General features: G+C 41.6%; 1 protein-coding gene across 3 annotated transcripts in view; it reads right to left on the bottom strand.

The window, feature by feature from the left end:
• The window catches only part of LOC128881090 (rho GTPase-activating protein 20-like), a 264,081-nt gene that overhangs the window by 115,068 nt on the left and 125,062 nt on the right, over positions 1-23,951 (bottom strand). Inside the window, exon 1 of one of the 3 annotated variants that reach the window (XM_054131797.1) lies at positions 21,749-22,870. The exons of the other annotated variants lie outside the window; for them this stretch is intronic. Coding sequence (XP_053987772.1) covers positions 21,749-22,057 — 309 coding nt within the window. The 5' untranslated portion in view covers positions 22,058-22,870. Of the gene's footprint in view, positions 1-21,748; positions 22,871-23,951 lie in introns of those variants that run through there. 3 annotated transcript variants of the gene reach the window in all.

Below are 23,951 nucleotides of genomic sequence, written 5' to 3' on the forward strand. Positions count from 1 at the left end.
AAGCGACTGGGACCTTCTCCCATTACCGTGCGACTAACGACACCGCTCGGTCCATCGATCTCGCCTCGAGTTATTGATTTACTATATACGCGCAAGCTTTCATTGTTGTTGGTCGTGTAGAATAAATCCTCAGCCTTACAATGTAAACCCGAGATCGATAATGCGACCTCTTTGCGTTTAACTAACCAGCGGTGCATTAGGCGATTGACTGAAGTTATATCTAGCTAAAATCGACTTATTTTTAGTTTGTCATGTGCGAGGAATAAACAAACTTGAAAGTAGAAAGCTCCTTCATTTTAGTTTCAAACGAGACCGCCGAGAATACCGTCCAGTCTAGAGCGCCACGCGTTGAAGTCTCCGGGTTCGCTGGAGATTTCAACGCGTGGTGAAGCACGAGCTGCGCGAGCCGCGCTGGAAACTTCAACGCGTGGTAAAGCACGAGTCGTCGAAATGGCGTAACGAATAATTAACTTTAAGATGCACAGAAGAACAGTGTCAACAACTTGTTAACGCGTTTTGGCTTGTATACATTTCCGTTTCTAGTTATTATACTTTTAGTACATAGTATTGCTATGAAAGAAAAACTTTAAATAAAATAGTAAAGCTAAGCAAAACGTGAGATAGCTTTCAACCCACCTAACGTCAAAGAGTTAAGGTTTATTTAAATTTCATGCGTAGTAAAACATCAGCTCCTAATGTCTTTGCTTCGATTTTCTACTTCTCCCAATAACCAGCTTAATTTTTGAGTATCTTTCTCGATTGTTGTAGGCCAGACTATCTTTTATCTTGAAATCAGTCGCAATAATCGCTACAAATAGTAAAACTGTTTGAGGGGGGAGGGTCAAGTAAAATTCAAAATTTTGACCTTTTATTTTGTTTAGAAAATTAGTTTACCATCTGGAGAATGTGTTCCGACTATTTCAGCTAAAACTTCGAAGTCCAAGTGTACCTACAGAGTCATTAAAGTGATGCGCTCTGAACGATACACGAAGGACTATTTTTAGATCCGGAAACTTTAAACGCATTTTTCTCAAAACACAAAATTTCGCGTGCCGTGCAATGTAGCTTAGAGATTTCTCAGCCGATTGCTATGAAACTTGGCACAAAATATTCCTTAAACTATTCTTCTTTGCATCAACCTAAGGGTTTTTATAGAAATTGAAATAAACAATGTTTTTAATCATTTTCATTATAACAAGATTTTTTGAACATGGTGTGAAATTTTGAATTTAATATGTTTTTTTTTTTTTAATCTAGGTTGATGCAAAGTGTGTTACTATATTTTACCGAAAAATTGGTGGATTTCTGATTTCAAATAATTAGAGTGATCTGTGCGTTGCACGGCGCATTTTCGAGAAGCCAACTTCAAACAGCTGCTGTTCATTCATTTATGAATATTTTGACATACAACAAAATTATATAGATTATCTAGATGCTACAAAATAACAAGTAATTAGTTGTAAATAAATATATATTACGCACTCTTCAAAAATAATTCGCGAAAAAGCGGTTGTTTAATTGACCCTCCCCCCTTGAGAACAAGCTACGCCTAGAGTTCCCGATTGCTTTTCAACTCGTTTACTGTTACTAGCGAAAAAAATTGCTTAGTATTTACGAGAGGTTATTGACCACCGTGCGGAGTTCACTGGATCCTCGATCCGCATTTGAATCTCAACGCTCGTTTCAGCTGGGGATGGAATCCGAGCGTCCCTAAAGGGAACGTGCGTGCTCCGTGGCTGGCTTAATATTTGAATAACGCGCGTAGGTTTTGACCCGGCCGAATCAACGGCATATCGGCCCAGCCATAATCAGGTGACATTGTGCGCCGTAGATTATGGGGTAGAGAGAGCTTCGCGACACGGTCCGCCAGTCGCACGAATGCATAAGTAATGGAGTTACGAGGCGACTCGTCCTACCGCCGGCGAAGAGCACGCGTTGTTACTCTTCGGGCTTCGCGATCTTCGCACCTGTCTAAATCCTCGCTCGAAAACCAGGGAAACCGAAACGATCTCGAATCGCTAGAAAGCGCGCCAGAATCGCGTCGAGATCAAACGAGACGCTTTCATTCGATAATTCAAAGCGAAACGACGTTTCAATTAGAAAAGAGAAATCCAAAGACTCGAAATCCTCGCGGTCCTACTGTGTGTAGGTACAATAGAATAAACGGATATAACGGTGCTCGAGCGAGGCGCGCTTAAATCATGCCTCTCGTATTCAAGGCGTGCCGAGAGCTGCCCGATTGCGTGCGCGATTATTATTATTATTGTTTCGTATGCACGAGATAATAGCCATTACCACGGAACGTTTACATTTACAGTATTTGCACGGTTTGACATCGGGAACGTGAGTAATAAAGTAGAGTTACAAAGGTAATTGCACGTGCAAAAACATTAATCAGACTAATTGTCTGCGGTGGGAGAGGGGAACGGTGCGCTGGAGCGAGTTCAACGTGCTCGAGGAAAAGTGCGCGTTGTTACGTAAATTATTAACGACGATTGGCAAGTTGCTGAATCGACTATCGCGGATTCTAATTATCGGCATGCATTGAAATTAACTGATTTCAGGTACGGTTTTGCGAAATCCAGAATGGATTCTTCGATTAATTCCGATTCATTAGAGGAGAGAGTTGCGAGATCTTTTCTCTATTATCCAAGTTGTTTCGGGCAAGAGTACAAGATTATCTCGCGTATGAAAACGCGAGCGAGCGTGGACCGAGAGGGGAGATAGATCTCGCGCGCATATTTCATACAAATCAGTTTACGAGCAAACGGATTTAGGTACCGGGGGATGCCGAGGGGGCCGCGCATACGAGAGAAAGCTCTCGTGAATCGTTCGGAGCCCGATCGTAAATAGAATCGTAGAGAACATCGAACAACGACGTATCTCGACGAGGACTCGGCCGATGCTTGCATCGATATCGCGAGTCCGTTCGCCTCGTAAGCGCTCGGCGTTACAATTTCGACCGCGTCGCGTACACACAAGCCACGGGGAAACAGATCCTCTTCACGAGGGCCTATTCCTCCCCGTGTTCACCTACACCGATCGGCTTGCACACACCCGGTATATCGTGTACGTACAACCGCCGACACGCGCGCACCGTCTACACGGATGCTGACCGAGAGACCATGTCCGGAGATAAATCTCGCGGTGATATTGCGCCGGGACTACCCGCGGTGGATCGTTCGCGCGATCGATGGATCATCGATCGGTACTCGCTGCCAGCGGGTGGGTGCAACGCGCTGCTATGCGCTCGTGCAACACTCCGCGCCACGCGCTTCTATGTATATCAGTGAACACCTCCCCTTATGCCCCTCCTGCGTACCCGCCACAGGATTAAGCGTTGGGACTCGAGGACATGTATGCAAAACATTTTTCAACAAATTTTTTGGATAGTAATAGTAATTTTAAAATTACATTTAGTATTGTATATTAGTAATATGCCTGAATAAAAAGGAATATTTTGATGAAATAAAAATGTAATTTTAAAATTACTATTACTATCCAAACAATTTGTTGAAAAATGTTTTTCCAACACATTTGAGGATCGGCACACATCTGATGTAACAAGGCGATAACGCCCGTTAGCGTATATAAAGTCAAAGAAATATTGTAGAATGAATAAATAAATGTTACAATTTTTATGTGACTGGTGGAGTTAACGACTTGTGCAGTGAACGGCTCAAATTATGTACAGTACGGTCTCATATCGTCCTATGGACCTACAATGTATATACTCGATGTGATCTCGTACAAACATGGAGTTTATAATCATTTATCTAATGACACTATCTCCAACCAAAGTTCTAAACCGCCTGCTCGACCGCAAAAAACTTCCGTTCCGCGAGAGCAGGTTCTCGAAAGGATCAACAAGGATCTAATTTTGCTCCGTTTCTCGTGTTGAACATATTCTTCCGCAAAGCCGCCACAAGAACGAAAGCGTTTTTTTGGAGGGGAAGAAGTACGAGTTCGAAAAAAACGTAAAAATGAAACAAAAGTAAACCGTTTTTTTTTTGTTTTTCAGGTGAAACTCTTTGTTTCGCCCGTCACGTAGAAGCCCGTCACGATACAGAACTTCAACGTGAAATTCCGCTCGCGGCGGTGTTCGGCATTCTTGCGATTCGACGGGCTCGTGGTCGTGAATCGACAATTCTTTCGAAAACCGGGCACATTTCGCCGAACGCGATCTCGAAATCATTGTTTGCTTTATATTACCGCTGACATTGCTCGACTCGTGCATACCACTCTTAAGCGTACTACTGTATCTTTGAAAATAGAGAGTCGAGAAGCAAGTCAATCGATCAATATGTAAGACGCGAGACAAGTCCTACACGGCACGCGGTTATCCAACTTGGCAGCCTTAGGTGGATAATACATGACAAGTTTGTGTTTGATATAGCTAACCCATTAACAAGAAATTCCCCTTTTCCTATCATTTAAGTTCATTGATGTACTCATTGTTTGAATAAAAATATATGTAGATATATTAGGTGTACAACCCCTTGTGAACACTTCCTCGACTGGAATAAGTATTTAAAAAAACTTATAGATTTATTTGTAATTATTTACAGAGTACATCAACTATTCATCGAAGGTGGCAAGGTGTACCTATTCCAACAATCTCCACCGCAAATTGAGCACTTACTAATTTTAAGAAGTCTAAAGTATTTGGATTAGGTCTGGATCTATTTCTAACCATAAACAAAGTACATCGATTATTCATCGAAGGTGGCAAAGTGTACCTATTCTAATAATCGCCACCGGAAATTGAGCAATCTTCTAGTTTTAAGAAGTCTAAAGTACTTGGATCAAATTGATCAGTTCTGGTATGAAGGGAACAGTCATTCATCGAACGTCAGGTGAAAAATTGTTCATTTTTTATCCATTACTACTACCCAGATAAGAGTTTAGACCATCTTCGACCAACTTAGGGCAACCCTCGTCGGGATTCCTCGTCTCCCTAATGTTCGGATTACCTTGGCTTGCCAGGCGAAGACCGATCGCGCCTAGGAGACGCATGTACGCGTTGCGGTCGAGCACGAAGGAAGAATACCACCTTCCTCCGTAGGTGTTTGCAAACAATGGCAAGGTATCATCTGCGAGCGATTTCGACATGTGGTTGGAACGATCGTAATACGACTCGAGCAGGGTGTGCCGCGAATCAGTGGATACGGTCGGAGAAGAACGAACAAGGAAACAACGAACAACTCTTCGAGGAAAGAGCGTTTGTCGCGTATACTTAACATTCAACGCGTATAAACGAATCTTTCTACGATTTGGAGTTGACGAGGCCTGACCTCGAAGGTGAGAATTTTATTGGAATAATTAGTAACGAAGAAAAACTCCCTATAATAATTTATTCGCGACGCATGCGCGAGACAATGGCTGACGAGAATCCGTGGAAGCGTGTGTAACGCCTGCGTACGATCGAACACTGGTCGTTGACACCTTCTATGACTCTTCGTGATTCATTATGCTATCTACAGTGATAGAATATTTCTTCTCCAATGGTCATTTTTCATTCCATGAGTCTGTCGTCGATCGACAGTCTTGCGTAGGTGCGTCGCAGGGAATGCTTTCCTTATGAAGCTGTTGTTTAAACTTCTCTGAATGTATTGTTCTGATATCCTTGGAATTGACCAAGTAAATGACTAAGAAATTCACAAGTCCTGGACTTTTTAAATCCGCGGCTTTGGGTTAGGTTTGCGCGCGAATCGAAAAGCTCGTCTGCCCGCCCCGATAAGATAATTCCACGGGTCCGAGGAGTGCCGGTGCAGAGCATCGACTCGACCAGAAAGGGAGAAATCGAGAAAAAGAAGGGACGAAAGTGATCACAATGGGACAACGCTGTAGAAACGCCGGGAGGAAGCAACGAAATCGCGAGGAGGAAGAGAAAGCTGGGCAGAGGTGCAGGCACCGAGTCGGAGAGGAGAGAGGCCTCTTATCCGGCGTTCCTGCCATTTCTCCGTGAACGAAGGAGCACCATAAAAGGAAGACGAAGAGGAACGCCGCGATAACGTATCGAAATATATCGCAAATTTTTCTATAATAAATCTATGAATTTGAGAAGTTTTGGTACGAGTACCAACATTGTAAAGATGGGTACATTCAAGTGAAACCTCGATTAAACGCTTTGAGACCGATAATTCTCGTGGTGGAACAAATTGAAAGTGTTGTTTATATACGTACTAGACATTTTAGTTAAGAAGAAAACACTTAATACCAGTATAACAGTAATAATTATTATATGTATAATACATCTTATTATTCTGTATTGCATTTATTGTATTGTATTCATTAAGTGCATTTTTACTTATTGTATTCTATTATTATATGTATAATAATACTATAAAATTTGCTAGAATAACTATTGGGTTGTCTAGGAAGTCCATGTCGATTTTCGGTAGGTGATACAGCTCTGAATATATCGAAATGGTTGAAAATAAATAACATGTATACATCCCTTAAAAGGGTGGACAAGTAGTGGAACAAAATGGTACCTATGTAACAATTCAAATGTGCTATTGAATTTTTCTTAAAAATTCCCACGAACTTCCTGGGCAACAGGGCAAGTTTAACTGCAAATACAAAATGTATTAACTACTAATATAATCGAGGTTCCACTGTCTATGATAAGGTTGCATAAATTCATACATCTCGTAATCTATAACAAGTGTATGGAAAGCCTGTACAAATTAACGAATTCACTATTACTAATATGCTTCCAATAAATATACGAAAAGTCTGTTAAAACATGGAATCTTTAACCCTTTGCGATCCTATGCGGAGTGAAGCTCGACAAAAATGTACCGGCATCAGAAAATTCGGAGTGCAAAGGTTTAATCTGCCTACTCTAATTCCAATACCCACTGCCCGAGCATTCGAACGTTCGATCGTCTTCGAGTACTCGGCTATTGTTCGCCTATTTGGCAATTCGAGCAAAGAGGAATCGAAGAGGAAGTTCCGAGTCGGAACGCGTTAAACGAAACGACCGAGGGAAGAGGTTGCGTTCCAGGAAATATGAATGGCATGGATAGGGATGCCCGTTACTCCTCTATGGTCGTCTCTTCCTTCGTTCCTCCTTCCTGATCGGTTCACGTTCGGTTCTGTTCAGCTCGCGCGCAAACGCCCGTGAATATGTATCGCTCGAGCAAGTTGCACGCGTCTTTGCGCTGCGTGCGCGCCGGCCCACGCAACGCAGACGGAGGCACCCGGCGTCTAGATATATGACACGACAATGAATCAGAACCGGAACCATTCGGCATTCCCGTAGGGCCGTATTCTGCGCGGAACAAGGTCCTGTCTACACAACTGCGAACGCCATGGAAAGCGCCACCGAACCCTTTAATTCTTAATAATCGGCGCCATTAACCCATTCACCGCCAGGGAAAAGAGAGGATGTTAAGAAGTCGTGAATTTTGGCGTAGCACTTCGATTATTTACGAAACAGAATTCGTTCGAGGTTTAGAGGAATTGGAAACTGTAGAAATTACAAATGCAGATTTCTAATTGAAATCTTACTTTTGTTAAAATAAGATGTAGCCCATGTTACTGAGAAACATCGTACCTCTCTATTCCCTAAACAAAATTTAAGAGTCCTGCAGTTCCAGAGATTACGCACTGCATGCAAACAATTTTTCCTCTTTATAATATTAATATAGATAATAGTACAATTACGAACATATTTCACTTTATCACTTTTCACGGTGATCTTCTTCTGCGTAAAACATAAACACAGATTTTTATTTATAATTCTTTTGGAATTTGTATATTCTATGCATTTGTTTCGAAGAAACCATCAATCGAAATCAACGATTCCAAGGGATCGAAATAGAAGAGAGTCTCGATATCAAAGATCCATGTCGATAGACGAAGAAATAAGAGCACTATAGCAGGGCTACTACTCACGACTGATAATCCTGATCGAAAGTACGCGAATCGTAGCTCCTGTTGGCGGTTTTCATCGGGTGTAATCGGGACTACTAGGATATAATATAAATAAGCGCGACATGCAGCGCAGCCCGAAGCTGCTGCACACAACGAGCCCCGATCTAATCCCCTCGCATCGAATTAGAAGCAACGAAGACTTCATTCTCCGTTTCCGGCGTGGACGCGAGAGGAGCAAGCTACGGTGGACGACGGTTGTATCTCGTCAATTAGCGTAATTCGAATTAAGCATGTCCCGCGGTGCGATCGTGGATCGCGATCGAGGTAGCCGTATCGAAGGAGAGGGCAGCGGCCCAAGACCAGCCCCCGACTAGATCGGTGCTAATACGCTCTTGGGCAGCCGTACGATCGAGATATCGATCGACTTTATCGGGTCCGAGGCACGCCGACTCGGCCGAGCGCGCACCCGCGGCAGAAATCGATGGCATTCATTGCGTAACGAGCCACTTACCGCAAATCAAACTAATAGCCAATAAAGTACACCGTCTAAAATCGTGTTCGCGCGCACTGGCCGCACCTGGATCCATCCCGAGGGACTCTTTAATCGGCTGCCTCGATCGGCCTTCTTAATGGGACAATCACTCGCGAGATCGCTCGTGCAAAATTTACATTCGAATGTTTATTATTTACGTACGGGGGTATCGTATGAAAACGCTTTTCATTGCATAACTTGCGCGATTTTTGGAGGGCATTTTTTCCAATTCAAAGAGTTTAGGCTCACTTTTAGGCCTATTTTATTAACACATATGCAATCGGCAGATATTTTACGTTTCCGAGCGAAAATAATAAAATACTGAAGCTGAATATCGCAAAGGTGGGTGTTAAGAAATGCTCATTTTTGGCATCGCCTGGAAATGAAAAATTCATGCAGGATCTGTTAGAGTGTCTCCCAAGGTACAAAAAATGTCCTTATCACTTTCCCGAGAAACGATGGGAAAGTATGAATGTGATGATAACGGAATTTTACGTATATTTTATATTTCGTCGTCTTCTTCGGATATCGAACTGTCCTCGAAATACTTAACGTCTTTTTATAGGTCCTGCGATTACTTCGACATTATATTGATATTTTGTAATGAATTTCAATTCATTAACTTGTTCAAGTGTTAATGGTTTCCGAGCTTTCACTACAGAGAATCGAAAGCCACGATCCGCAAGGAAAATATCACCCGGTTCAAAGTAACTTCATCGAAAGTATCGAAACGTCTTAAAAATGATTAATAAGAATCATGAATTGAAACTAATAAATCTTACTGACTAATATATTAAGGGTAGTAATGGAACAAACTGGAAGTATATAATCATTGCTACATAGGATTAAATGAAAGTTGTCAAAAAAAAGATCAGAGAAAAGAGATACTGTAACTAAAATAATCAGATCTGTTTTCTTTTTTGGCTCTGGGATCTAACTCTTTTTTATATCGCAACCTCTCATCGTCGCGATCAGGAATGTGTTCATGGTGAGGATCAGTACTATCATACAATATTGATTTAAAAAAATACTAGATTGATGTGGAACCAATTAACGCCATTTTACTTCAAACGAAACTACATTCACGACATTCAAATAGTTTAAAATACTTTGTATATGTACTAATTGATAAAAGTAAAACCGCACTGGAAGTCATACTTGCACACTTATGTGGATGCAAAGTCGGAGTACGCGTTGTTGGTTGCTGTTCCCATGTAGCCATGATTATATGGTACTTTGGATTTGCTCGATTTCAAGCTTTAATTCATCTGCCTGTTGAGTTCCTTAATACTTATTTCGAAGACGGTTCGCTATCCGAAGAAGAAGACGATGAAATGTAAAATATACGTAAGTTCCGTTATCATCACATTCATACTTTGAACGTATTTTTGACAACTTTCCCATTGTTTCGCGGGAAAGTGATACCGACATTTTTTGTTCCTTGGGAGACACTCTTAAAAGATCCTACATGAATTTTTCATTTCCAAGCGATGCCAAAAATGGGCATTTCTTAACACCCTCCTTCGTATCGTTAGGGCGAAGATAAAAAGTAAAAAATATGTTTTGAAATATCAATGTTATGAATATGTAGTGTATAAAATAAAAAGATTTTCATAATTTGTTCGTAACCAGGAACAGAATTTGAAGTGACGTGAATTCACGTCAGCGGTCGCGAATGTGTTAACACTAAACCTACGGACGTACATTTCTAACTATGTACTTTCACCGTGATAGGACTAGTCCTAAAGACGGTTCTTTTAATTAAATCCAAACATATTTTACGTGGAACTAAATTGAATAATGCATAAAACAAATGTATATAATTCATATATTGTGTATAAGAATTGAATACATAAGTTTGAAAACGGTCATTTGACCGGTCGTGGTAGGTTTGGTGTTAACGATATTCGAAATGCAATTGGTACATTCGATCTCAGTTCAAGAAGAGCTAACTGATGTCTGTTGTTTCAGAATTTCAAGTTCGCCATTAGGAAGATGAATGGTATCACTTCTAGAGCGATATGACGCCATCACGAAATCAGGCTTAAAAATGAATTTAAAATTTATAGACGATGGATAGTAGTGGGTTTTACAGGATTGAAGTGGAATGATATGATACCACAGGTATCCCGAGTATCATTAAAATTCTGAAACAAAGGACACTACTGGAAGTTTGCAAAATTGAAGTCGAAAGTACGATTTGTGATCCGAATGTCTTCGATAAAACCAGGTCTAAACATGAACTTACAATTCGTAAACAAAGGAAACTATTCCCTTTCACGGGATTGATGTCGAATGGTACCACCTTCGCACGATGAAAACGACTCTAAAAAGCAAACTTGAAATTCTTCGATTAAGAAAAAAATCTCCGTTTCACGGTCATTCCCCCCAAAGTTCATCGTTCCCAGTGTTTCCACGATTAGGAACGCGCGTATCGAACTTTCTCCATAAATAATGCACGACTGGTCCAAAGAGTACCGCACGCAACAGTGTATCGATCCACAGGGCGTTTCGGAGGTAATTGCTCGGCATGGCTGCATGTCCGTTAGAAAACGCAATATCGTAGACCGTTCTTTCGTTACAGAAGAATCAGATAGGATCTCTCTCCCCTGGGTTGTGCTCCCATAATTCAATTCTCCAGTCTCCCACAGCTTTCGTGCGAAACTCCGCGCCTCGTAATCGCGCTGTATTTTCTTTCATGCGCCTCGCGGATACATAATACAAGAGTGCGCGCGCACGCAGTCATCCCGCGGAACGGAAACAGCGAAAGGGAAAGAAGAAACGCGAAAGAATCGATCGAATATCGAGGCAATTACATGCACGCTCGGATCGATCGCGTGCGATCGATCGAGAGTTCCCCGGGTAGCCTTCGAAGTTCATTGTTTGGGATTGAGGGAGAGATGGCGCCTGGATTAAAGTTTACTTCTTGATCGCATGTTTATGAGATCGATGAGGTTTTCACGATTCGAAAAAACGGTAAAACACTTCCCCATTTGCAATTGTTTGATTAAATGTAAACTTCGAGGATCTCAAAGGCTCATTTTCAAGGGGAAAACATCACTAATTCATCGATCATACAAATTTAACTTGCATACCACTTGTATCTCGAATATCCTTCATGAAAACAGTCCTAAAAGTGAACCTAAAATTCTAAAACAAAGGACACTACTGCTGGATGTTACAAAATTGAAGTCGAATGGTACGATTGTGTTTAATCATGAGCAAATGACTCTTCTGACGATCAGTCTTGGATGATGATGGAAAATATTGATTCTTGGACAAAAATCGCTACCCTTCCTCGATATAACATCGCTAGAGAATCAGCCTGGTGATGTTATACCGAGGTACCACTACACTCATTTATAAATATATATATTTTTTATATATTCTGCGTATGTTCTACACGCCTGAGTATCGAATGTCCTAAACCTACCAATAATTGGTTCATTGTTACGCTAGTTTCGCATGAGTGAAGAGAGCAACAACTGTTACGAAAAAATTGAAAAACGAGGACGCTTGCGACAAAGTTACCGGGTTGTACACGGTTAATGTAGTGAAAACGAGGTCTTAACGACCTCGACATTAAGTCGGTCCCGTCGTGTCTTCTTCCCTCCTCCCGCGTCCCTTGTTCTAGCATGATTGTCGGTGGTGTCAAAGATCCTCGACCCGGTGAAGGGAAGGGTTCGGGTTAAATGGAGAATTAGCGTCGTGTCATGGAGAGAAGCAGCTGAAAACAAGGTAGTCAGCCACGGGAGAACTGGTTGAGAGAAATCGTTGTTGCCCTATTCGCTATCGCGACTCCATTGACCCATTTACCCGTCCTTCAGGGGATCTTCCACTTTAGAACTTTACGAACATCGATCTCCGTTACGTTTCACTTAAAGTTTCACACTTGAAATTCTTGTTCGATAAAAATTAATTCCGACTAGGAAGGCACCTGCCTCTAAACTAAATACGACCGCGAGGTGTTGAACATGTCTGTCGATTTACATATTTTTTTCCCCCAAGTGCTCTGCGTGCTTTTAAGAAGAGAATAACGAAACATTGAAAATATGGATACGGCCGACTGTGTTTGAGAAGAAGGCAAACGAAAAGGTGTAATAAAGTAAAAGGAACATTTCGTTTCCTTTCTGCTGTTCCAGCCTGTGGCCAATCGCTTATTTTCCATTTCGAGGCGGTCGTTGTTCGACTAACGATAAAACGATGCGCGCAAAAACTCGGTCTAGCGGCCAGATCGCGTGTCTCGAGCGTGTCGATGCGAAATCGCCGTTTCGAGCCCGAGAATCGTCGGGATAATTGACAATTATACGCCGTGGATCGTTCTTCCGTCGAAGGTTCAGTCGGTCATAAGTGTAGTTGACTCTCGTAAAAGGCGGACTCAATTAATGAGAATTGCGCTCTTGCACGAAATTAATGCCTCGCCTCCGCGGTCTCTTCTATTTCTCCGATTCGCTCGGCCCTGCTAGCGTTTAATCGGCGACGATAAAACATTCCTCGTCGAGGGAACTTTCAAATCTACGTGTATATCTTAATCGACGTTTCGCGTGTTGTTCAGCTTGCTATTAATAATTGATTGGCAAATTTTTTTTTGCAGCGTGGCCAAACAGTACAAATTTAAATCATTGAAAGATGTAAGCTAATATCAAGGAGATGTACAGTGGGTGTAGAAAGTATTCGTACACCGATCAGATTTCCAAAAAACTGTGTAAAATTGTAATTTATTAACTTATTTTTTATAAACAATGACATTCTACATATTCTCGAAAATCTGTAGAATAGATAGATTACAAAAAAATATAGTTATTTATGTAAGTTACGAAATTAACAAGAGAAAAACAATTAATCGATAGAAATATTGAAGCAATAAGTATTCGCACACTGTTTCATTTTTAAAACTTGATTAAAAAAAAAGAAATTTACATTAATTTATAAGTATATAATACTTACTTCGTGGGATTTCCTTTTGATTTTATAATTATTATAACTTTCCTCAGCATTAAATTAACTAAATTATTAGTTATTCGAAGTGGGATCTTCTTCAATTCACAAACCACAATTGAAGTCCTTGAGGGTTGCAATTCTAATTTTCATCTAACACTAAAATTACTGAACCAATCATTAAAAAACTGAAGGTGACACTAATATTTCAATAAAAAAGTAAGGTAATGAAAAACAGATTACAGCACTGTATGTCCCCGTAGATACCATGCAACTTTTGTTTGAAACATTTTGTCGTATAACAAATACCTTACGATTTATTTGAGGTCGTCATGTTATAAGACTCACCCTGTATATCTAATTTTTGTATCAAATTATTCAGTTATTGCCTTTTAACAAGTACTTCTAAATTCCCCCAGCACATCGCTAGTTCCTGTATTAATGAGTAACGGATCATTTTTTATTTTTGAAATTTTTTTTTTCTTTTCCGACCGTTATCCGCGAAGTAGAGAGCGGAAGGAGCGCTTCATAGGTCGTAATCACCTTCAATACGCCTAATTATTTCTGGCTAATGTTGTGCAAAATGTTTAGTCGGATTCCGGCTCGTGGTCCGGCGTTTATCGTTCGTCGCGCTCCCGTAATCGCATCGCGGGACCATTGTTTCGTTACTAGGAAATGTAAAAGTGAACGTAGCAGCGGTTTCGCGCCGTAGATTTCGATCGGGTTGCGAACACGTCCTGCGCGTGCTCCGCGCGCCGCTTGGACATTTGTACGTGCATTATCTCCAGCGTCCAGCGATCACGATTAAATCATCGCTGGTGGAAAGTGTCCGATCTGGTTGCGTTCCTCGTCGGGGGCAGAAGGGGCGCACAATGGGCCTTCCACTCGAGCAATTTAACCGAGCACAATTCATAATTCACGTTCGTTAAAAAATTAGTTCAACGCCCGTTACGTAGTGGCTCGACCAGAAGTGGTTTAACGCGTTGACTACTGGACAAATATTCATGAAAATTTCTGTTGAAATTAAGTATTATTTTGACCATCGCAGACTATATAATCAAATATTTATCGTAGTATTTATTTTTGTAACTCTATAAACATTCAAAAATTTTATTTAGATTTATTTGCTTTGATGCTTGATTTACAAAATTGATTGTTTTAGTTCTTCAGTGAAAAGCACTGTCACTCATGTACGGCGATCAACGTGTTAAACGGCAAGCTAAAGATTCGATTGAAGTAGAATTTCTTTTAGAATTATTTAGTCTTTGGAAATTGATCGCAGTTAGCATCTGTAATCGTGAAATATAATGGTTCGCGGAACGAAAGCCAACAGGTCGAGAACGAGAGTCTATTCCAAATGAAAGTTAGAAGTCGAAGGGCCGTCGAGTAATGTCGCGTAATGACTGAACGCGAGACCGACTGACCGACTGTCCGTGGAATCCCATTTCAACGGGGGAAAAAAAGAGAAAACGCTGTTTTATCAAACGTACTAAATCTTACTGTAATTGGGACAGAGCGGTGTTCCCTTGAAGGCAAGCGTGCCAAGCGTTTTCGTGATCTAAGTTCAGCGAATTTTCAAAGCTCAGAAGAAACGGAAAAGTAACAGTTTCAGTGGTGGAAGTGGTAGAAAAACGGACTACCACGTTTTGGTTGATACCTGCTGGTGCACTTATTCACACGACATGGATGATTTTATTCTTTTTTACTTTTAAAAACCATTCTGAATCATTGGACCACTTCCTCCGTATAAACAAACGCCCCTTGCTATACACGATTTAACATTTTAAGTATAATCAATTAATATCTATTTAATAAATATTATTATCATATATGACAATAGTCGAGGACAATGAATTATTTCGAATAATTGGATCGCACCGAGCGGACTCATCACGCTTCGTCGACTGGCGCGGAGTCTAACGAGTTAACCGCGAAGGGAATTAGAGTCGAAGAAAGAAAATTGCCACGAATTTAATGACGATCATTACCACGGTTACACGTTTCCCTGGATAGTTAGGAATTCCGGTGCGGGAAGCTGTACACAGCTTGTCATTGCAAACGCTCTCTCTTCGCAGATACTAACTGGACAAAACTATTTCTTACGTTAGAATATACACGGCAAGTCCAGAGTATCAATTCCAAGATGCACGAATGAAGGAATGTTAGAATATAAAATACATGAAGATGTAAAACGGGTTTGAAAACCTTAGGAAATGTATCAATCATGTAACCAGGTCACAAAATTGTAATTGGTTCTCGGTGATCTTGTAACAATCGGTTGAAGATAGATCCACAGGATCTGCACACCCTTAAGAAACATTTAACCATCTAAGTCGAAGAGAAACAACAGAAGAAGCGTGCGAACAACGTCTAGCGTGTAAACTCGCGCGTACCGATTTCCAAACAGAAGCTTTAAGGGCGCATCCAATGGATGGTTGCAACTGTTGGAATTATCTCACGTGGTATCGTCCAGGATCTCGAGGCTGACAAACGGCAGCGGTTAATTACGGCGGAAAAAAGGCTGGCTAATTAGGATAACAATCAAACGCGTCAAAACTTCCTGCTGGCGCGTCCCGTGGTTCCCTGTCGTAATTAATTCTTTTTCTCCCCTTAGGCGTCTCCCCGCGATTTACATCCCGGCGATCTATTCCCAGCTGGAGGATCTAGCGTCTTCTAGGAAGGATCAAGGACAGGTGGAACGAGCGATCGAAAGAATGTCACGGTCGAAACGCTTTAGGGACCACCTCACGGCTTTTTTGCAATCAACAAGACTTGTTTTTCTGCGAAATGACTGGGACGTCGTAATTCCTCCGCGAAGGGTTGCAAAAAGAGAACGTAGGCATAGGAGAACCCGAGAACAGGACTCTCTCGTAAAGAAACGAACGGACAGCGGGAACACCCCCGTCGCGAATTTTCATATACGCAATCAGGATCTTTTCTGGACGGCTCTTTAGAATTCGGACAATGGCGGAACTCCCGCGGCGGATTTTAGAGAAATAAGAGTAAAGAGTCGCGTGGGATCTAGGATCCTCAAACGGGATACCATAATTGTGGGCAATTACAATCGAATTACACCGTGAATCATCGTTAGTGAGTATTTTAGTTGCATTCGGAGTCAATTATAATGTTATTCGCCATTTAGGGTATCATTCTATTAATTGCAATATAATTGAATCAGAATGACGATTTAAGAGGTAACACAAGGTGGAAGTAACTATTATATGTGAAGGTTTCAAATATAAGAATGTATTTATCAGTGATGGATACGTTATTGTTCATTAACTCGTAATATCTGAAAAGGGATTTCAATTATATTGGAAGTCAATCTGATTCATGATGTGTCAATGTAATTAAATTACGTACTAAAATTATAATCGATTATACTGGGTTGTCCAGAAAGTACACGTTAATATTTAAGAAATATTCAAAGGCACATTTGAATTTTGATACATATTTATTGAATTACATACAGTCAGTCCCACAAGTATTCGTACCATCTATGTCTGTTGAAGAAATTTGTTTAAATTAAATGGTAGGTTTGATGTTTCCAAATGTATGTTTGTATAAATCTGTTGATGTATATATACATAAATATATACATGTATAAGATTATTCATGTACATACTTATAATGAAAAATTCATTTGGTAACACTGTTACCAAATTATTCTTTAATTTAGTCAAACTGCTTTAATATACACAGAGGGTACGAATATTTATGGGACCGAGTAGTAGGTACCATTCTTTTTTTCCACAACTAGTCCACCCTTTTGAGGGATGTATACATGTTATTTTTTTTCAACCATTCCGATATATTCAGACATGTACCACCTACCAAAAATCGACATGGACATTCCAGACGATAATTACGGCGTAACTCGATTGTCACAACTGTGAGTGGTACATAGTGATAGAAGGGAAATGTTTTGTAATCCCATCAAGTAAAGATACACACCAAAATATAATTATTGACAAATTCCTCCGTAAATGTTGTCGTTTTCGACCGTTCTCTGTCGCACGAGAACTCGCTCGTTGGCGAACTAACGTTCCTCGGCCATGGAGGAATGAAACCGAGGCTTGATTCAGAGTTTCGGAATGCGCGCGGGCCGCGGGAAGCCCTCGGGCCAATGGGCTTCCACGTAAAAGTGACTTTCCAACCGACAGCGGAATTTTGATCGCTCCAACGAGCCGTCCATGGCGCCTCCTTCTAGGATACAAAGTTGCTCGCGTGGATCGACAAATGGTTAACAAAACGAAGGGTAAAAGAAAAATTGTTTCACGCAAAACGATCTTGACTATACTCATCAAAAAATAAATTACGTACAGTCTAGAATTATGAATAAATATGTGTGCGATACGTCATCAAAGACTTACTTATGGATTCCAAAGAAAAATATAAAGGAATGCCTGGAAATTTACGGCTCAGACTGTATTCTAAAAGAAAACGACCTCGTATCACATATTACAAAAATATAACGCATAAAATTTGGATTTCGAGACATTAATATACCCCTGCATTCCTGTTTGCACATGTTGCAAGGTGTGGCCGAGAAAAAGGGGTTAAAAAAAAACAAGTAAAGGTCCAAGTGGTCGGTGAAGCTTACTCGAGCATCTAGAAGGAAACGAGGAAAGGTTCGCGGGCCGGTGTCCAGGATATTCGGCTACCACGGTCCATCGCCTCCAATCGTCCGAGTTATCTGATCGAGGGAACGATCGGCGGCAGGATTTCCTCGTGTCTCGCGCATCGGAGGGGAGGGGAGTCGAAAGATCCGAGGCTCGGTGCACCGCGATTTAACTAGATGCACCGGCAGATCGCTATCTTGCGAGCAGTTGCAACAGCTATGCTCAACAACGCCGCTGGAACCTCTCTCTTTCGACTGGCAACGGCCTCGAGGGAGGGCGAGGAGGGGTCGTTAAGGGCTGCGTACGTCGGGAAGTTTCGCAGCGCTAACGCGTTCGACGAGATCCATCTCCATCCTCCTCTCGCGAAATTAATGGCGCCTCGCGTACCCTCGCGAACGAATAAGAAAGAAACGCGAAAAAGAAGAGGGGAAAAAGAAAGAAAAATATGGCGAACGGAGAACGCGCGAGTCGACGAAGGTTAGCCATACGGCCGCGAGAGGGAAGAAAAGGACACGGACGAAAGTCCTGTCGTCGTTAAGAGTTAAGAGTCGCTCGAATTACGAACATTTGGCGATGTCCGCTTTTACCGGGGCCCGGCTTAATGTCGACCGTCGCACACGCGGAACGTGCTCGCCTGTGTGCGCCGAAGAAACGTACGAAAGCATCTTGGGTGGGTCGACGGTCAAATACCGAGTCGTTAAAGCCGTGCAATTTCGTCGAATTACGAATCGCGCCGCTCCGCCGAGATGACGAAACTTAATGGCCACGGTTGCTCTGCTACGCAGCGTTTCGCCCTGTTGTACGTATGTTGGCCACGTTACCCACGGATTTCGCGTCCCGATGCTCAGACTCGCGGAGAGAGTACAATTTGCGCGAATTATGAACACGTTGTTCGACGGCACGTTGCACCGCGTTCGGTGAAAGCTGCTGATTTTACGATGTTACTCCGCTGCCATATCCAACCGCGCTTTTTGATCACGAGGAAGCCGCGCCGATAGACAATTTTTCACCGCGAAAAATCTCTACTCCGTTTCGTACAGTTACCGCTGCATTGGAGTAGCAGATATCGAATACAAACACGGAGAAGCGATCTTTCCGTGACGTGAATGCTTACGGCAGTGTATAATCGTTCACCGTTATCTATAGCTATATCGAAATCTATATAGCTACAACTTCGTTCTGTAACAAAAACTCGGATCTATATTTAACCTCCGGCGGATAAAATGTTGGCTATCTCGAATTCGTTATCTTGGAGTTTGTACGAGACTAGACTTGAGTACGTTGTGTAACTAAATTTTCTAGAAATCTACATAGATTCGTGAAATGTTATCTACACGTTTCTGTTAAAGGGTACCTAATAAGGATGTTTAGTAATTATACTTTAGATTTGGTTCTGTACACGTATACACCCCCGGTCAGAAGTACGTGGACATTTCCTTAATAGAAATAAATATCTAATCAAAGTTACGAATCTATTAATATCAATTATATCATTTATCTTTCGATATGTTTATGTTGTATTAGCCAATATATATTTTATTAATAGTTCTTTCTAATATCGCATTAGTAATGATAAAAACTATAGAGATAACTAGATAATGTTAAAATTTCTTTTACCAAACTTGGATACTATTAATTTGCATCTAACATTGCATCTGAAGTAATATCATTCCATTTATTTTGTAATATTTCGCCATAAATGTGTTTGATATATTGAACATTCTTTCTGAACTTTTTTATCTAAACGATCCCATAGTTCTATAAAATTAAATATGGCACTCAAAAACATTAAATATTATTAAATGTGTTAAATACACATCCAATATAGAATTTAGTAACAAAAGTTGTATAGCAATAATTTACGGTGTATATTAATTATTCATTGAAGGTAGTTACTGTCCACATATTTATGCCCGTTTCTGCAGGAGACCGTTAGAAAATGATCGATGCGACACGTCAATCACGAAACGAATTAAAAATACGGAAAAAAGCACAAGTCGGTTACTCTGATTAGTTTCGCATCCAAAGCTTCTAAATCGTATAGCCTGCGATAAAAGAACCAGTTGAACGCGTCCCTTCTAGATTGCGTTGGAAACACAGCAACGGGTTCTGAGCGATACGAGGCTAGCGCCGAAAGAAAACACTCGTTTTTGCGAGCGAGCTAATAACACAAGATTTCGATGGAACGTTATGCCAGTCGAGGTTCAAACTATTTCAAAATCAAGTAAACACGACGGGGAGTGATTACGAGTCGCGCGACCGCTCGGTGGTTTTTGCTATCCGTTCTAAGAATCGACGTACCTAAGAATTTCGTATCGCGACTGAAAGTTTGGAGCGTAATACGTCACAAATTTTGTTGACTATTTACGAAACTTTTCGGAGAATTCGACCCGTGGAATGTTGTTGGCATGCATTTAATAACTATCGATTCTTAACATTAACATTACGTAGGTTGTATTAGCTGTAGAAATTCATCTTGTGTCTTCACATTCAATCGTTTATAATTACAATTGGATTAAAATTGTATGTATCAACCTTCGTAGTATTGAAGCGCATAGTAATGATTACCTATGTGCTCTCTTGGAATTTGTGGACGAGGAACCATTAAAAATTGTATATTTTCTATTTGTAATTAAATCGTCAGCTGACGCTTAAAGGTACAGAATTTATTTCTACACCTAATACATCACATATACAGCCATACTTTTGTAATTATAAGGACGAGGAGCCAACTAATTTATGAATAAAATTAATTCTCTATCGTAATAGTACTCCTAAAAAGTCGGAGTAAAATTATTTTTAATATTTGAGTGACTTTAAGAAAAAGTTTGAAGTACTACATGAGTCAAATAGATTAGCTGGGTAGTTTTAGACGTTTTAGTGTTAAGGAGTCATTTTGAGATCTATTATGCATTACAGAGAATAGAAAAAAACGTATGATTCGCTCGCTAATTTTTCTTTTAATTTTCATGTAGACAAGAATTTTGCCCATCGTTGCCCTTAATCGTGCGCGCTACATAACCATGCGTGTGGATTACACGAAACTCGCGAGCACGGGAGTAAAAACATCAACATCGGTCTAAAAACTGGTATTACGTAGTGATGCAATTATGTAATCAGGTTGCGGCACGTATGTACAGCGTGACGTTTAATCGCGTTTAATTAAAATCAATCGAGGGAACAGGTACTGCTGGCCGCATTGCCGCTGTAATTTCCTACTAATTACTTCCTATCGTACCTAATGTCTCAAAATTCCGTTACTTTCTCCGAGACCGCCAGATTCTGCGTTAATATCGACTCGAAAAACCGAAAATCCGATTCCCAATTGAAGTAACCGTACCGTCGATTAAAACGGAGACGGATGGTTTAAAGATTACGTCGAACGCCATATACGCTTGCCGCGTGTTTACTACCATTCTAGAAACCAGCGGCTTTAAATTCAAATTCTTGCAGGTTACTCTACTAGAACCTCCGATCGTAAGGTAATTGACACAAGAGACAGCTCGTGCACAGCTATCGTCAATTGATAAACTGTACAGACTCGTCTAAACGCGACCGTATAGAATCTTAATGTCCACAAAGTCGTGGTTTATTCAATGATAAAGGGATTAAGGCTATTAGGGCCACCTTTCTCAATTCTTTCGAGCGAAAAATGTGCCTTAGACTCGAGAATGGTAAATCACCTTCAGTAAATTGGAGTACTGTAACGACGAGAATAAACAGATCCTATTATCTGGGACTGACGTCCTCGAACCAATTGACTCCAACTCACCTCTTTCATCCCGTCGAGCCTGCCAAGACTTTTGGTGCCTCGAAGCGGCGGAAATGCGTTGTCGTGCCATCCCGCGTTGCACATCTGCATCTGCTCCGACTGCACGTTCAGGGCACGCGCTCTGCTCTTGCTCTTGCGTTTGTCTAACAAATGCTTGGCTCTGGACTTCCTGACAGGCGCTGCTTGATCGTCCTCCGGGTCGCTCTGCACCTCCCAGCGCGACGGTGACTTGAAGCGACGTCGTGGGCTCGTCGGCGAGGTCACCGGCGAGGTAAGCCTCTGAACGAGGGTCCCGAACATGGTCATCATTCGACCTGGTTTACCACCGCGAACGAACGATACTTCACTCCGACTTTGACATCGTGTCTCATACTTCGCGCACGCCTTTCATGCCAACTCGGTTACTTATCGTGTTCCAACGTCACACTGTCACTCGAACCTCGACGCGAAATCCACAGGTGTTTTCACGGAACGAGTCGCCACGCGGTGCACACCATCGAGTACACACTTGAGGAACTGCACTGTTCCGTCGAGTAGGGAACCAGCAAACAGTTGCAGAAATCTGTCTCACTCGGGAGTTAAACGCGGCGTTATCGTCGACAAGTTAGAAAAATCGGCCACTCGTTTACTGCGTCGCAGATAACGTTCTAGTATGGCCAGCCTGCGTACGATTCTCCTCGTGTGTCGAGCTCGTTTTCTCGCGCATACGAGCGATCGCGAAAATACCGTTTGCGGGTCGGTTCGCGGCACGTCTCGTCGATCGAGCGGAGAAAAGCAGTGGCCTACGGAAAGCTACGTGTCAGAGGACCCCGGATCGACTCGAACCAGGTACAGGTATTTGCCTTCGGGCGTGCAGCGTTCTCTCGCAAACACGCTGACTACGGGCGTTTAATAAAGCGGTAGTTTACATGCTCCGTTTTCGCGGCCGCCGAGTTCGGGTTTCTGCTTGATCGCGAGCTCGTTCGCGGTCGCGGAGTACCGGCTCTCGATGGATGAATGCGACGCGATGAAACGCCACCGTCTCGTTTTTAAATGAGACAACAAATACGAGAGACGTCCGACGAGCGTGAACGCGACGGGAACGCAAACGACACGAGCTCCGATCGCTGGCTACGTGCGGAATCGAACTGGTCGCGCGGAGACTGCGTCCGCCAACCGGTTGGCCTCGCTCCTACGAAAATGCCCGAGTACGGACGGACTCGTACGAGGTGAATCGGAGTTTCACGATCAACGACGAGCACACGCGAGTCCAAGTCACCGGTTACTATGGCGATCGGGCCGTATTCCCCTTTGGGTCTTACACGTCGTGTTCGTGTAAGAGGGGAACGACTTTGGGCCTTTGGGTCCAACGTCGTTCCCCTCTCGGGAAACCGAGCGAGTCAGCGAGGACGAGCGCTGTCGATACACTTTCTGCCATCGTATCTTCTTTAGTTTCGACTCGTTTTATTGAATTTTAGATACGGTTCAACTGTCGAGTCGTTTCACAGACAAGGCTGTCTCTTGTTTAGCGAGCAAGCGAGCATACGCGAAGTTCGCGAGGAAACTATTTATGAATGGGAGCCTACAGTGGTGAATTATCGGAGCAATTTAAATAAAATATATAGTGGAGGCAAAATTGCGAATTTTTCTGTGTTGGAATGGCATTCGAATAGTTTGTGTATCGATGGAATATGTGGACATTCGTAGTACAGTATACATAGTAGGGAAACTTCTGATCTTCTATAACTGTTTATAATCGCACGATTGAGAATGAAATAAATTGCAGTTTAAGGGGTTAGTCGCAGTCAGGAAGAGGAAAAACGACATTTCTTTGTAATTTTTTTTTAGTTATTAAGTAATAAATTGCAAAAGTAACAATTCAGTATATTATAAAGCATGTTTTAAAGAACTAAAAAACATTTTTTGTTTTAAGAAACGTTTAATTTATATCGTCATAACAGCCGATGACGTAGACGATGATTTAAAAACATAGGTTTGCGGTGAGCAAGATTTCTCTACACTGGTTTACCTGAAAACAAAAACAAAGGTAGATTTCGAAAATAGATTAGTCTAGCGGATCTCTGAACGAAGGATTTTGGAAAAAATTAATTTAAAACAAGATGGCGTACATTTGAAGTTGATTTTCAATTTTTTCACTAAAATTAAGCGATTCAATGCAGGATAAAAAAAAAGTATACAAGAAAATAAAAAATCTTTCAATCAG

This window comes from Hylaeus volcanicus, chromosome 8, assembly GCF_026283585.1.
Source record: "Hylaeus volcanicus isolate JK05 chromosome 8, UHH_iyHylVolc1.0_haploid, whole genome shotgun sequence".
NCBI classification, from domain to species: domain Eukaryota; kingdom Metazoa; phylum Arthropoda; class Insecta; order Hymenoptera; family Colletidae; genus Hylaeus; species Hylaeus volcanicus.